The sequence below is a fragment of the Dreissena polymorpha genome, chromosome 14 (genome assembly GCF_020536995.1).
Source record: "Dreissena polymorpha isolate Duluth1 chromosome 14, UMN_Dpol_1.0, whole genome shotgun sequence".
NCBI lineage: Eukaryota > Metazoa > Mollusca > Bivalvia > Myida > Dreissenidae > Dreissena > Dreissena polymorpha.
The window spans coordinates 33,187,210-33,202,631 of NC_068368.1; the positions used below are offsets into that span (position 1 = coordinate 33,187,210).

The window sequence follows — 15,422 nt, forward strand, 5'->3', positions numbered from 1 at the left end:
TATATTTGACCTCTGACCTTGAAGGATGACCTTGACCTTTCACCACTCAAAATGTGCAGCTCCATGAGATGCACATGCATGCCAAATATCAAGATGCTATCTTCAATATTGCAAAAGTATTTATAAAATAAGCGATTTGGGCCACATATATTTGACCTCTGACCTTGAAGGATGACCTTGACCTTTCACCACTCAAAATGTGCAGCTCCATGAGATACACATGCATGCCAAATATCAAGTTGCTATCTTCAATATTGCAAAAGTATTCATAAAATGAGCGATTTTGGCCACATATATTTGACCTCTGACCTTGAAGGATGACCTTGACCTTTCACCACTCAAAATGTGCAGCTTCATGAGATACACATGCATGCCAAATATGAAGTTGCTATCTTCAATATAGCAAAAGTTATTGCAAAATGTTAAAGTTGGCGCAAACAGACATACCAACAGACAGACCAACAGACAGGGCAAAAACAATATGTCCCCCACTACTATAGTGGGGGACATAAAAAGTTATGGCCAATGTTAAGGTTTTAGCACAACGCCTACAGCGAACGACGATCTGGCTATGACAATAGCTCGGGTTTTCTCCGAAAACAGTCTCGCTAAAAAAATCAAAAGAACCACCCCTATCAGCCCCGGGGCGCCTGACAAAAATCCTGTGGAAAGCACTGAACAATTATTTTAAGTCACATTACACAGTCATGTATGTTAACACAGATGCATCATGCGAAATTCTCAGGTAACTTTCCAGTCCACAAACTGTGCTGTTCAGCGTCCTATCGGTTATGAGAATGCACATGAGGGTGGGGTTAACTGGCGACTATTTTAAAGACCCCTGCATAAAATTCAAAGACTTCTCATCCCTTTTGTTCATACAGTATCTTATCCGAGTTGGGCTAGGGCTTGTCAAATGATCTTAATTTAACACTGTCTACACGATTCCAAATCATTTTCACAGTCCCACCATGTCCCTAGTTAAAATTGTTGTACTTAGATTATGTACCGTAGTTTCCACAATATTTAATTAAGTCAAGACAATAAAACTTAGTAAATACCTTCCAACAAATCCCACAAAGAACTCTTCATATTGTTTGCTGTAGATTGGGTCAGCCGAGGCCACAAACTCTCGTAACGCTCGCTGGAGAGCTATCAGCTCCTGGTATGCCTCTGTCAGCAACCTGAACAGTCACAGATATGGCAGTGTAGCTAACAGTCACAGATATGGCAGTGTAGCTAACAGTCACAGATATGGCAGTGTAGCTAACAGTCACAGATATGGCAGTGTAGCTAACAGTCACAGATATGGCAGTGTAGCTAACAGTCACAGATATGGCAGTGTAGCTTACAGTCACAGATATGGCAGTGTAGCTAAAAGTCACAGATATGGCAGTGTAGCTAACAGTCACAGGTATGGCAGTGTAGCCAACAGTCACAGATATGGCAGTGTAGCTCACAAAGTACACAAAATATCATGCAAATGAGGTCTTTTTTTTATGAGATGCATTGTGGCAAAAATAACAAGAGCACCGCCTTGCGGGTGCAGACCGCTCATCTATTTTCTTTTTAAAGGTGAAGGGACTCTCATTTTCAATCACAAAGGAGGGAGGAGTGGAGTGAAGAGGGGTGTATAGTGTGGGGTTGTGGACATTTATTACATTATCTTCCAAAAAAGCGAAAAAAAAAAAAAACAAAAAAAAAAAAAAAAATCGGGGGGGGGGGGGGGGGGGGGGGGGGGTTTGGGTGCGATGGTTGGACGGTATTTCAAACATAACCGTTTTAAAAATAAAATGGGGGGGGGGGGGGGTATAGTGTGAGGGTTGTGGTGATAATTTGTGAGATGATCTTAAAAAAAAAAAAAAAAAATCAAAAAAAAAATTGGGGGGTGGGGTGGGGTGGGGGGGGTGGGGTGGGGGTATAGTGTGAGGGTGTGGTGGTCATTTGTGAGATGATCTTAAAAAAAAAAAAAAAAAAAAAAAATTAGGGGGGGGGAGGGGGGAGGGGGGGGAGGGCACGGGGGATGGTTTGGGTGAAGTCTATTGTGGTATGTCAGGTAAGAGTAGTTTCATCAAAGTATCAATCAAATCTAATCATAAATAAAGAAGTTATGGCAATTTTAGCAAAATTTAATAATTTGACCTTGAGAGTCAAGGTCATTCAAAGGTCAAAGTAAAATTCAAGTTGCCAGGTACAGTAACCTAATGATAGCATGTAAGTATTTGAAGTTTGAAAGCAATAGCCTTGATACTTCGAGTGGATCGAAACACAAAAATTAACCATATATTAAAAGTTACTAAGTCAAAAAAGGGCCATAATTCCGTAACAATGACAACCAGAGTTATGCAACTTGTCCTTTTACTGTACCCTTGTGATAGTTTGTGAGTGTTCCAAGTATGAAAGCAATATCTATGATACTTTAGGGGTAAAGTGGACCAAAACATAAATCTTAACCAAATTTTCAATTTTCTAAGTATAAAGGGCCCATAATTCCGTCCAAATGCCAGTCAGAGTTACATAACTTTGCCTGCACCGTCCCCTTATGATAGTTCATAAATCTTGCAAGTATGAAAGCAATAGCTTTGATACTGTAGGAATAAAGTGGACCTAAACACAAAACTTAATCAAATTTTCAATTTTCTAAGTATAAAAAGGGCACATAATTCTGTCAAAATGCCAGTCAGAGTTACATTACTTTGCCTGCACAGTCCCCTTATGATAGTTAGTAAGTGTTGCAAGTATGAAAGCAATAGCTTTGATGCTTAAGGAATAAAATGGACCTAAACACAAAACTTAACCAAAATTGTCAATTTTCTAAGTATAAAAAGGGCACATAATTCTGTCAAAATGCATGCCAGAGTTATCTAACTTTGCCTGCCCAGTCCCCTCATGATAGTAAGTAAGTGTACCAAGTTTGAATGCAATAGCATTGATACTTACTGAGAAAAGTGGAACTAAACGCAAAACTTAACCAAAATTTTCAATTTTTTAAGTATAAAAAGGGCACATAATTCTGTCAAAATGCACGCCAGAGTTATATAACTTTGCCTGCCCAGTCCCCTCATGATAGTAAGTAAGTGTACCAAGTTTGAATGCAATAGCATTGATACTTTCTGAGAAAAGTGGACCTAACGCAAAACTTAACCGGACGCCGACGCCAACGCCAACGCCAACGCCAACGCCGACGCCGACGCCGACGCCGACGCCAAGGTGATGACAATAGCTCATAATTTTTTTTCAAAAAATAGATGAGCTAAAAATGACTTAACCATTACAAGTGAAACCTTTTGGTCAAGCCAATACCTTGCCTATTACCATCCTAACATTTCATTATTCAGAACAGTTGAAATAGTGGTTGAAATTTTGCATGATTCTAATATCTCCACAAGTGAAAGTTCTGACAAATTGTTAAAATATTCTGCTTCTTTGACCTCCGAAAGCTTAAACGAAACAAATTGCTACATTTTTTTAATTTTATTTGAAAAAAAATATTACGCCGTTGCTCTGGCAGGGTTCTTCCGTCTCAAGTCATTGATATTTATGATTAATCGCACTTCGTTGTTTGCGATCATATCCCGGACCTTCTGCACATAGATTCCCTGATCATTCTGAAATACAATTAACATAAGTCATTGGTAATACATTAACACGTTATTATTTGCACTGATAAGGAACCCAGAATGGAATTATAACAAGAGGGCCTGAAAGGCCCAAGGTATCCCCCGCAACATATGCTTTGTTTGAGGATGGGTGCAAATCGGACGGATGAACATACTGACAGATGGACGGACGGAGGACAATAACTCAAAACTAAGACAGAGGAAGGTTCTTGAGCCTTCAAAATTTATTAAGGTGAATTAATAAGTTGTGCGTTTTCCACAAAAACATTCAATGTTTATATACACTCAATTTTCAGAGTGTTGCAGAGTGAACACAACATCTGTTATGTTACAAAAGATATGGCTCTATACACATAAGTGCCTATAGTAAAAAGCCTTTTTTTAAGATACAAAGGGCCATAACTCTGGTTTTAACAGATGGTGTACAATGCCATTTGGTGTAAATCATCCTCTTATGCTTATATATACTCATACCAAGTTTCAATGAAATACGCCAAAGCACTTCCAATATATGGCTCCGGACACAAAAGTGACAGACGGACGGACAGCCGGACGGACATGGCCAAAACAATATACCTCCGCCTCGGGCAGGGGATATATACTCATACCAAGTTTCAATGAAATCCGCCAAAGCACTTCCAAGATATGGCTCCGGACACAAAAGTGCCTATAGTCTATGTAAGCGTTTCCGATCGCCAAAATCGCCAAAGGCGATTGAATTTTTTAGCTGGCGATTAAAGTTTAAAATGTGAATGAAAATGGCGATTGCAAAAACCCCTGATATTTCTGTATAAGTATATAATATTCCCTACTTTTAAAGAGAACTCGGTACCGATTTCCACATGTAATCGCCATAAATGTTCCAGGTGGTAATAGATAGTCCACTGATAAGAGATAACCGGATGCCCTTATCGTATATTCAAGCCACATAACACAGTCATGTATGCTGACAGATGCATCACGGGAAATTTTCGGGTAACTTTCCAGTCACCAAACTGTGATATTTAACTTCCAATCGGTTACGAGAATGTTTATGGAGGCGGAGTTATATAGCTATTATTATTTTTGATTGACGTCGGTCACAGAGTAAGCGTTTATCGCAGGTTTATTAACAATCACAGTTGTAGCATTAATACGTGATATAAAACCGGTAAATAAAGCAGTACATTAAAGGCGGTTTCGGGCATCATCATCACACCTATTTGCCGTACTGTAAACAATAATTAATTATGAGAAGTTAATTGCAATTGGTGAGCAGTGTAAATTTACTTAGGCCACAACAAATTGATTAAATGTTCGTCGGATTTGCCGCACCTAAAAATCTTAAAACTAAATAAAAATATTTTTATTTTTATTTCGCGCCCGCAGCAACAATTTTGCTCCGCATGTATTTGTTTACAGATTTAGTTTAATTTAGCCTACGTATTTTACGACTTTTATAACGCTTTGCGATAATAATGAGATTGGTTTATGGTAAAATAATGGCGGCGCTCGTCTGCATAGTCGTGTCGGCGAAAGACACCAATGGTAATTCAATTTTTTCTCCTGTGGCAATGTGTCACCGGATTACGGACGATTTTAGCGATTTATTCATCGCAGCCGCATCATCATCAGGCCTCGAAATGTCGCCCGAATGCGTGAATTCTGTAAATATCTGCAGTAAAGTTGGTAGTAGCGATAGAATAAAAATTTCGAACATCAACATGCAACTAAATGTCGCAGTAGAACTTGACAAAAAAATGGTCGAATATACAATTAATTCTGCACGACTTCCATCAACAAGTTCAAACTCCAATGCATTCACAGTTTTAATGAACAAGTCCAAGGTATACATTATGCCCAAAAAATATGAAGTAAACACAAGCTCAAAAGTAAAGAAACTTTCTGGTCCACAACAACTGTACTGCGACTTGATTGATTGGGCCCAAAGTACTGGGTGTGGATGGCCATCTAATATTGTCGAGGACAGTGGAAAACAAGCCCTAAAATCTCTCAGCAATGCCTTGTGGTACGTAGATCACTGCCATGCAAGACTGAAAGATGCTAGTTCTGGCTTCCATAACTTTTAATGTCGCTTTTTATGATTTTTTACTGGCGCGACTTTATAGTTATGGACCAACCCCATTAGGAAAGTCAACCAGAAATTCCCGAAAAGTTGACAGTTAACAAAGACCGGTCCAAAACAGCTTTTAAATGCAGTTGTTGGCCCAAATCAACCACTTGATTGGAAAGATTGACATTTTTCACATTTAACTGATATATTCTTTCACAAAATACTATCTTAAACATTAAAAATGTGTCTATTCTGCTCTTACATATCGAGAAAAACAGCGATCTGACAGACTTTCTTGAAATGCGAATCTCCCGAGATTTCACGGTCATATGACGTTATTTCTATTTTTAGTAACAAACCATGTGCTCAGGTGTTTTCAAATTCAGAATGACATTTCCCGGTATTTTAATTATTCTGGCTTATTTTGTAAACAAATTGTAGTGCCAATACAAAGTCAAAGTAAATATTATATAACACTACCTGATTCACAATGAAATCAGTCTTATAATCCACCAGACGTAAGTTGTTAATCACAAATAATAGATTTCAGAAACGAAAGTAATGTTTACAATTTCAGCATAAAATGTCAAGGTTTATCCGAAAGTATCAGAATGAAAACTCGTCACGTGACAAAGCGAGAATGGCGTCAAAATTGTGAATTTCAGACTGATGAGAGTTATTTTCATCTATTGTAAGATGCATTTGAAACATTTTAACCTTAAAATATTCCTCGATGCAGTAATTTATATCCATTCACCAATATAAGTAGAAATGTATCCAAGAAAATGAGCTTTCTTTGATTTATAGCGTGACATAAATATGTTACGACTCTGGTTGACTTTCGATACGGGGTTAGCTTCAGCGTACAGGTCTGTCAATACTATATAAACTGTACGCTGAAGTTTCTTTAGCTAGAAAGATGCCAGTTGTCATGTTCCAACTGAATTAAACAAATTTCAAAATTACAACAGCTACAAATTACTTAGGCACAGACCACCTATTGTAAAGGCAGCCAGACTTGGCGAATTGGTTGGTGATCTATACCCCGCCCTTAGTTTGCCATCATTGAGTGATAAACGAAACACAGTGTTAGCCAAAATCATGGGTGAATTAGCAGAATCTCTAAAACAATACAAAGACAGACTTGAAAATGATAACCAAAAACACCAAAACATAAGTCATAAAAGAGAAACAGCTAACTGCGGTGACTCGAACTCGGTTTGCATAGATCCTGTAACACCGTCCAATGTTAAAGAAGAATATAGTCATTTAAACCAGACAGTAGTGAAAACATCAGATTATACCTATGTGCACCTTGACAAGTTTTGTCCCGATAATCGTATTGAACGTCTCAAATTCATCAAAAACCTTCGTTTGTCCAAACCGATTATGTTGTATAGGGTTGCTTATGGAGGAAGCATAGGAACATTAAATTTCATTTGGAGTGTTCCAGTAGGTCAAACAGAAGACAAAACATCCCGCAACATGAAAGTTATCTCTCAAATTTCAGAAGATCTTCCGACGTTCTCAAGCAGGGCTATGAGACAAGAATTTATTGACAAGTTTATAAGTTATGTGAAATGCCCAAAGTCAGTCGTTAGACACATGTATTTTAGCCTAACAGGGCATGAAGAAAGTGCCAATTCTTCCAGTGAAAAAGAAATTAATGAAAGGGTGTCGAAGATCATAGGCGCAGATGACTCTCAGTTATTGATTGATTTACGAGCAACTAATGGCTCTGATACATATTATGATGCCTTTTTTGAAGAAATGGGAAAGTTCTTTGAAGAACAGGTTTTACAGGTCAGTGAAAGACGAAAATGTGATGAAATGTATTTGCCATTGGCAATTTCAATAGAGACTTTAAAGAATGACATTTGTAAAAGAGTGCCTGATGGAACACCCATTCCTAGCAATGAAACGATCCGACTGCAGTTTTGTCCCAGTAATCCATTTCATAAGACTGCTTTAAGGTACACTGGTCAGTTCAATGTTAAATTCCGTGTGCAGACACGCCAGGCAAGAGTTTCACATCCTGATTCACACTATGCTGCAAAATACTTTCAGTATATGAAAGAATTTTGTGTGATGTTTAGAGACAGTGCTATGTTCTTATGCATGGACAACAAGGCAATAGTTCCAGTGGGAGAACCAGGAATCCCTATATCAACTGGAGTAAGAGGGCATAACAAGGTTCTAACACCTTCAGAGGGACCTGTATTAGTTGCAACTGACCATGATTTTCATCTTTGCGGTCTTGTTCCTTCAGTTGTTCTTGTCACAGAAATTCCTAGGGACTCGAAAGACAGCTTCTTTTCAGGGGACATGCATGTGACAACAAAAGAAAAGGTATTCAGCCCATCTAGCCCATTTAGACATGCTGCTGAAGTTATTGAACTCGTAAGATTAAATGATGCCTACTCTTCAGATGGATTAAATTTGAGAACCCCAATCATGTGCCTTTATACTGATGGAGGACCGGATCATAGAGTCACTTATGAAACGGTTAAGTTGTCGCTCACTCTTATCTTCATGCATTTAGATTTGGACATGCTAATTGCACTCCGAACGGCACCATCACATAGTTGGACCAACCCAGCTGAACGTTGCATGTCCATTTTAAATTTGGCCTTGCAGCATGTTGCGCTAGACAGAAATGAAATGGAAGAGAAGTATGAACAGATGGTTAAAAACTTGTCTTCTCTAACTGCAGTAAGAAACCAAGCCAGACTAAAAGATGGTCTGAAAGAGGCTTTCAAGAAAAGTATGGAACCAGTGGTTGATCTTGTGAACAAACGTTTCTCACAAATGAGCTTGAAAGGAAACCCTGTTAAAACTTTGAAAGGGGTATCAGATGAAGAGATCACATCCATCTTAGATATCACTGGTGTTGGCTTTGGAGCAGATAGTCCAGTAGCCACAGCTGACACAAAAAGCGCTGAATTGAAGAAAAGCAAGCATCTGCAGGTAAAACAAACTAAATTTATTTTTTAAAGAAAAATGCATAGATAATGTCCTGCTTGTCTGGAAATGATATAATAATTGTTGTTCTCAGTAAAATTATATTGATATAACTGTATATTGCCCTCTACTAAAATTGCTTATGGTCACTGGTTACATAATGCATATTTATATTAGTTTTTAATATGTCACTTCCAATTTAAGTATTTGTTTCGCATTAAATTAATATGCCCCAGTGCGTATACTATTATCTGACAGAAAAACAAATAAAGGTTTTTAACATTCAACCTTAAAATATGCATCTGGCACAGGCAAGCAATTTGTCTAGGTTATGGAAAGTTTAACTGTGTCGCTTTCTGAGAAAACTGGGCATAATGCATGTGCGTAAAGTGTCGTCCCAGATTAGCCTGTGCAGTTCGCACAGGCTAATCAGGGACGACATTTTCCCCCTATACTGGATTTTTGCTAAGAAGAGACATTATTTAAACGAAAAATTCCATAAAAGCGGAAATTGTCGTCCCTGATTAGCCTGTGTGGACTGCACAGGCTAATCTGGGATGACAATTTATGCACAAGCATTATGTCCAGTTTTCTCAGAACAATACACAATTATTCAATTTTAAAAGTTAAATGTTTACCGGGTAACATTATTCATTTTTTATTAAATATTGGATATTGTGAAGGCTATGCTGTCTTATTAACAATATTAATGAAAACGTGTGTTTATTATATTTTATAATGAAAAATCAACCTATGTATAAAGATACATCTTGTTTAAAAATGACAAAAAAACAACATGTTATTAATATGGAAGAGCGTCTATAAACATCAGTGTCCTTTCTTCTAAAGGATTTCTTTGAGAGGCATGCAGAATCCAGCCACTACTGCTTCCAGTTAAAGAAGTGTTCATCCGATGAATGTGGCTACTGCTCCGTTAACCCAGTCCGAGATCAGGATGTTTTTGACCGCCTCAGGTTCCTCCCTGAACCAAAGCCTGACGAAAATGGTGAACACTACCTACCATTCAGTGAGGTAAATTTATCGCATTTGTATTCCATTATATGACATATTTATTGAATGGATGAAGTTGTGTAAATTACAAATATATTTTGGAAACTTACTTTGGCATTTGAAGGTTGTGTACCTGTGCAAATGGTCAATAGTTACAATTAAATTTGAATAATCAATTTACTCATGTTTACTTCATTGATCTGACAACATATTATGTTCTGCCTTTTGTTTAACAAAAAGGCATAAATATACTTAACTATATACCTTGTTGACATTTTAGTTAACTTAACTTGTCCAGCTGACATGTAGTTAATTTAATGATTTAAATGATAATGTGTGACTATTGTGTTTAGAAACTGGAAGCAACAATTGAGATAAGGTTTAAACATGCCAATTCAATTATATAAATTATAATAACATAATAATAATTCCAGTTGTTTGGGAAAGCCCTGACCCGTGACAAGTACAGACCCTCAACCAGACCATGTGGAACCTATGATGAGGAATTACAAAACCATGATAAAGAGAATCGAGAAATTTTGAGGGTAATGATAATTATAATATTTTAGAAGCTCGCAAATAACTTAACACTTTATTTCATGTTTATATTATTATATTTAGGTCAAACTGTCAAACCTTATTGTAAGGTCGCCTTGGCAAAGTGGATATGGTGTCCGCCTAGCGACCGAGAGGTCACGGGTTCAATTGCCATAGTAGGAGCGTGCTTTAGATCTCCCCATAGACACCAAGTACTGGTTCTAGTCCCAGGAAAAGGACTCTAGAGCGTTTCAAAAAAGCCTAAGGCTTTCAATGCAATCGAGCTAAAATAAATAGGTTTAAACTAAACCTCATTGAATTACAACTGTGATATTAAAATAAAAATCAGAGAAATATTCCAAGTGCATTTTTGTTGCAGTATACATCCGTTCCTTCTTCCACCTGGCAATTGGCAACACCAAGAGAAAAAGTGATCATGTCAAAATGATATCATGTTGTCAACATTTTTGCAGGCTGGAAATTGAAGCGGGCATTTTGCCATAAAAAGCATTTTTTAAATATTTTTGCTTTCATTACACTATATCTTTCCATGTTGTTTTAGAATGAGAAGCTTCGAGATGCTGTCCTTTGCGGAGAATGTAGCAGGCCAAGATGTGTCTTCAGTCCAAACAAGCTTGACCGACAACAGGTAAACGTTTTGTAAAAATACAATCTACAGCGTGTTTCAACATTATAGGATCATAACATGTTGGTTACATAATTTTTAAGAGTCTAAATTAACATTTAAACATCACAGTTATACACAGTTTGGCAGGATTATAAAAAGACACGTATTGATCCAATAAATTGATATGAATGATACATATTTTTACAGATCAGAAAAAAGCTCTTTGGCTTGTTGGTTTGCAACTTAGAGCCCGAATATTTTTTGTTAATGTCTGATCAAACACGGTATGTGTTAATATATCACCAGATTGACATTGCAAAACATTGTTTTTTATTTCATACCATCAAAGGCCCATTCAAGATATAAATAGTTGTAAAACAAAAAATGCATTGGTAAATGATAATCTTAATATGAAGGAAATGCATTCGTTTTTGCTTTGATTTGAATAGGTTTCAAGTCTAATAATGCTGCAAACACAAAGGTTGGGAGGCAATTTATTGGAGTCACTCTGTCGGTCAATCCTTCTGGCAATTTGTTTGCATGCGAATCACCATGAAGTGTAGATTAACATGACACAATTTTCACACATATTGATTCACTTATTCATTAGTTACATGTATGTGCTCTTGAACTTATCCAAGACATAGCTGCCATCAATTCCATGTCTATGAAGAGGCTTTGGAGAAGTTTTACAGTAATAGAAATTTAGTAATATGGGAATTTTACTAGCCTGAGTCAGAATTTTCGAGCGCAGCCATTTGTGTACATTTTGTTCAAAATAACAGACACAATTTTTTTTTAATTTTATTTAATCCTTCAAATACATGGCAATTTTCTTCGTACTTTCATCTTTCTGAAAGTAAGCTTCTAATGGCAGTTGATTAAAGTTGCTTAAAGTTGCTCAAATTCTTTTTGGAAAAAAATAGCGAAAATAAAATTAGAAATTGTTTAATATCTGTTTTATGAGTTTTACAAGCACTTTAGGCTGGTAAAATTGGGAATTTCTATAAGCCTGAAAAAAAGACCATAGATTTTTTCTGTTTGGATAGGGCGAATAATGATGACTGTCAATTTTGTGAAAAGCTCCATAACATTTCACTTCCTTGCAGGAGGAATTCTTGCGGAACATTAAGGCATGCCATTCGTATATCTGTGGAGATCAGTTGGAAGATGCACCTGACCTGTATGTTCGGAGATGCGTGACCTGCAGCTCTGAGGTGGAAACAGCTTATTTCTCAGCCAAGTGTCGGCATTACCTACCACCAGTGTGCATCCACTGTGGATCTCCTGACTGTCTGTTAGATGACAACGATGCATATATTGCAGATTTGTATACAAAATATTCCATTGTCAGGCCAATTTGTGTGTCTTGTCGACATTCTGGAAAAGAGGCAAAAACATGGGGCGCCAAGAAGTTTTTAAAAAAACAAAAAGTCAAACGAACTCATTCAAGCCTTCAAAAGTTCTTACTTTGATTTGGTTTGTAAATGAGACCAAAGCAAAAGTATGTGTTTATGATGACCATCATCATCATGTTTATAAATGTTAACATGTTGTGATTGAAAATGAAAAATCATGGATTGGAATAAAGAGCAAATGCTTTAACTTTTAAAAATATTAGTGTTTCGTATTTTCCAGTTTAATTTCTATTTCTACAGATTTTAATTGTTTTGTGTTAAGATTAAAGTTGATACTAGTCATTTGTGATTGCACTTTTCTTGGAAAAGTATGTTTTATTGTAAATTGATGTGTTTTACAAATAGTCACGCTAAATATTGTTCTACTACTATTGTTATAAATATATATTATAGTACTAGTCATTTAATAAATATACTAGAACTGATACTAGTCGTTTTATGCCCCCGGTAGGGTGGCATATAGCAGTTGAACTGTCCGTCTGTCTGTCCGAAAACTTTAACATTGGCCATACTTTTTGCAATATTGACTTGATATTTGGCATGCATGTGTATCTCATGGAGCTGCACATTTTGAGTGGTGAAAGGTCAAGTTCATGTAAAAAAATAAATATATATTTTCAAAGCGGCGCAGTAGGGGGCATTGTGTTTCTGACAAACACATCTCTTGTTTGGCACTCAAATTAGACAAATATATGTCACTGTGCTATGTTAAAATAAAGGGCTCCTACTAATCACATCTATAAATAGTTTTGATTAAAAGGCATGTGTTTTATATTAAAATAAAATAACTATCTGTTTCTTATTGTTCTTTCATTAGGAAGTTATGTTTTTTTTTACTTTACAAAACTTAAACTTCTCATTTCTAATTTTAACATTGCTAAACTAACCAAAGTAATGCATTTGAGTATAATGTATACTACTATAACCTATGATATTTAGAACTAATACAAATTGAAGATATTTCTTACGCTTGATGTTTAGCATATTATTTATTGTCATGCTATTTAACTTTCATTGACAGAAGACTGAGCTTCTTATATAACTTTGCCAGTGAAAAGTACAGTGTACCATGTTAACATTAAGTAGTCACTACCTGTTGTGAATAAGCAGAATAACTATTGGAGAATATTTTGTTTATCATACTTTAACAAACATTGGACTAGAGTTAAAATAAGTTAGTACTACTAAATGACCTTGTGTTTGTATTTTGAAGATATCATGCATTTATTTGGCAACAAATATCAATTTACAGAGACAATATATCTATTTTTTATTTTTCGCTCTTCGCTCGCCTGTGATTTTTTTAAAAATAGAATAAAAATTAATTTATTTTTATTTCGCTCGCTCGCTCCATTTTTTTTTGGCTAAAATCCGTAGAACAAATCATCAATTTGTTGTGGCCTTACGGCGAGTAAGTTGTGAAAAACAAAACCCGTTAATAATTTGATGCGGTAACAAATTAAATCCAGTGCATGTATATTTTATCATGTCTATTTGTAGAACTGATTTACACCGTTTTTCTACAGCCACGTGATAATAACTATTCACTATGCATTAATACCGGTATGCCACGAAGTACCCGTGTTATAAGAAAGAGCGCGAAATTATTGCTGTCGTCGAAAATGCTAAGTTCTACGCATGCAAAGCATGCTTTTTTAAAAACAGACGATGTGTAACTAAATATAGCCTAGCCGCTCAGTACATGCAGGATTTAAGACTTACAAATTTACCGGTACGTTTAAATAAATTTTATATTGCAACTATGGAAAAATATGTTAATTCAAGAACACATTGCAGTAAATGTATTTTTCAAGAATCAAGAAGCACCAGACTACGGCAAAAATTATTGGGAGAAGGGGGGGGGGGACGCATAGGAGTTACGCAAGACCCACCCAATCAAAAACCGGGGCATATCTGAAAGTTCTAACAGTGTATACCGTTTATGCCAGTGCATGAAAATAAATATAAATGAAAAATAAAAAAACATGAAACTATTTGACAAATTAACAAATTATTTATTTAAATGTGACTTCATTGATAATTTAATACAGTCATATTGATACCTATAGATTCATGATGATTATGTCCTTCATTGAGCAAATAAGGTTATTCCGGTAATGTGGATTCATCGTAGTGCTGAAATTTGGCTACTAATTTTTTTTCCTTAGCGCCAACCAGGGTTGGCACCAATCGACCACCCCCGGTTTTAACCGCCGGTTTTAACCGGTTAAAACCGCCCCGGTCAATACTCCCGAAGTGGTCATTACTGGTCAATACTGGTTGATTGAACTTTACCCCCAATTTTGATTTATATTCCATGCCTAATTAAACAATATTGATAATATAAATTAAACAGACATGTTGCCAACAATGTCTTAAGCTATTAATACCCACTATTTTATACCTGTTCATGCAATTTGTAGGCCAATCTCTCAAAATTTGCAAATTAGTCAAAGTTGGTCAATTGGATTTTTCTGGCCGCCAACCTAGCTATAGTAAAAAGCATTTTTTCAAAATACAAAGGGCCATAACTCTGTTTTTAACAGATGGTATACAATGCCATTTGGCATGCATCATCCTCTTATGCATATATATATACTCATACCAAGTTTCAATGAAATCCGCCAAAGCACTTCCAAGATATGGCTCCGGACACAAAAGTGCCTATAGTAAAAAGCATTTTTTAAAGATACAAAGGGCCATAACTCTGTTTTTAACAGATGGTGTACAATGCCATTTGGCGTGCATCATCCTCTTATGCATATATATACTCATACCAAGTTTCAATGAAATCCGCCAAAGCACTTCCAAGATATGGCTCCGGACACAAAAGTGCCTATAGTAAAAAGCATTTTTTCAAGATACAAAGGGCCATAACTCTGTTTTTAACAGATGGTGTACAATGCCATTTGGCGTGCATCATCCTCTTATGCATATATATACTCATACCAAGTTTCAATGAAATCCGCCAAAGCACTTCCAAGATATGGCTCCGGACACAAAAGTGCCTATAGTAAAAAGCATTTTTTCAAGATACAAAGGGCCATAACTCTGTTTTTAACAGATGGTGTACAATGCCATTTGGCGTGCATCATCCTCTTATGCATATATATACTCATACCAAGTTTCAAGGAAATCCGCCAGAGCACTTCCAAGATATGGCTCCGGACACAAAAGTGCCGGACGGACGGACA

The 15,422-nt window shown here is 36.4% G+C and overlaps 2 protein-coding genes across 3 annotated transcripts in view; one reads left to right on the plus strand and one right to left on the minus strand.

Annotated features, from left to right (window-relative positions):
* Positions 1 to 15,422, minus strand: part of LOC127857629 (DNA replication licensing factor MCM3-like) — a 57,098-nt gene that overhangs the window by 37,452 nt on the left and 4,224 nt on the right. For both annotated transcript variants that reach the window (XM_052394178.1, XM_052394177.1), the window contains exons 2-3: positions 3,496 to 3,608; positions 1,062 to 1,184 (exon numbers count right to left, since the gene is read on the minus strand). In XM_052394178.1, the coding sequence (XP_052250138.1) occupies positions 1,062 to 1,184; positions 3,496 to 3,608 (236 nt within the window). The remainder of the gene's footprint in view (positions 1 to 1,061; positions 1,185 to 3,495; positions 3,609 to 15,422) is intronic.
* LOC127857628 (uncharacterized) lies at positions 6,594 to 13,019 on the plus strand. The gene is made up of 5 exons (XM_052394176.1): positions 6,594 to 8,640; positions 9,484 to 9,666; positions 10,080 to 10,190; positions 10,745 to 10,831; positions 11,920 to 13,019. Exons 1-5 carry the CDS (start codon positions 6,775 to 6,777, stop codon positions 12,283 to 12,285), a joined length of 2,613 nt encoding a protein of 870 aa, XP_052250136.1. The 5' UTR covers positions 6,594 to 6,774; the 3' UTR covers positions 12,286 to 13,019.

Bases quoted from the DNA above. Each gene is read 5' to 3' on its own strand.
- LOC127857628 (XM_052394176.1), top strand. From the start codon at position 6,775: ATGGGTGAATTAGCAGAATCTCTAAAACAATACAAAGACAGACTTGAA. The intron at 8,641-9,483 runs GTAAAACAAACT...TTTCTTCTAAAG, and splicing joins AGAAAAGCAAGCATCTGCAG to GATTTCTTTGAGAGGCATGC. The intron at 9,667-10,079 runs GTAAATTTATCG...TAATAATTCCAG, and splicing joins ACTACCTACCATTCAGTGAG to TTGTTTGGGAAAGCCCTGAC.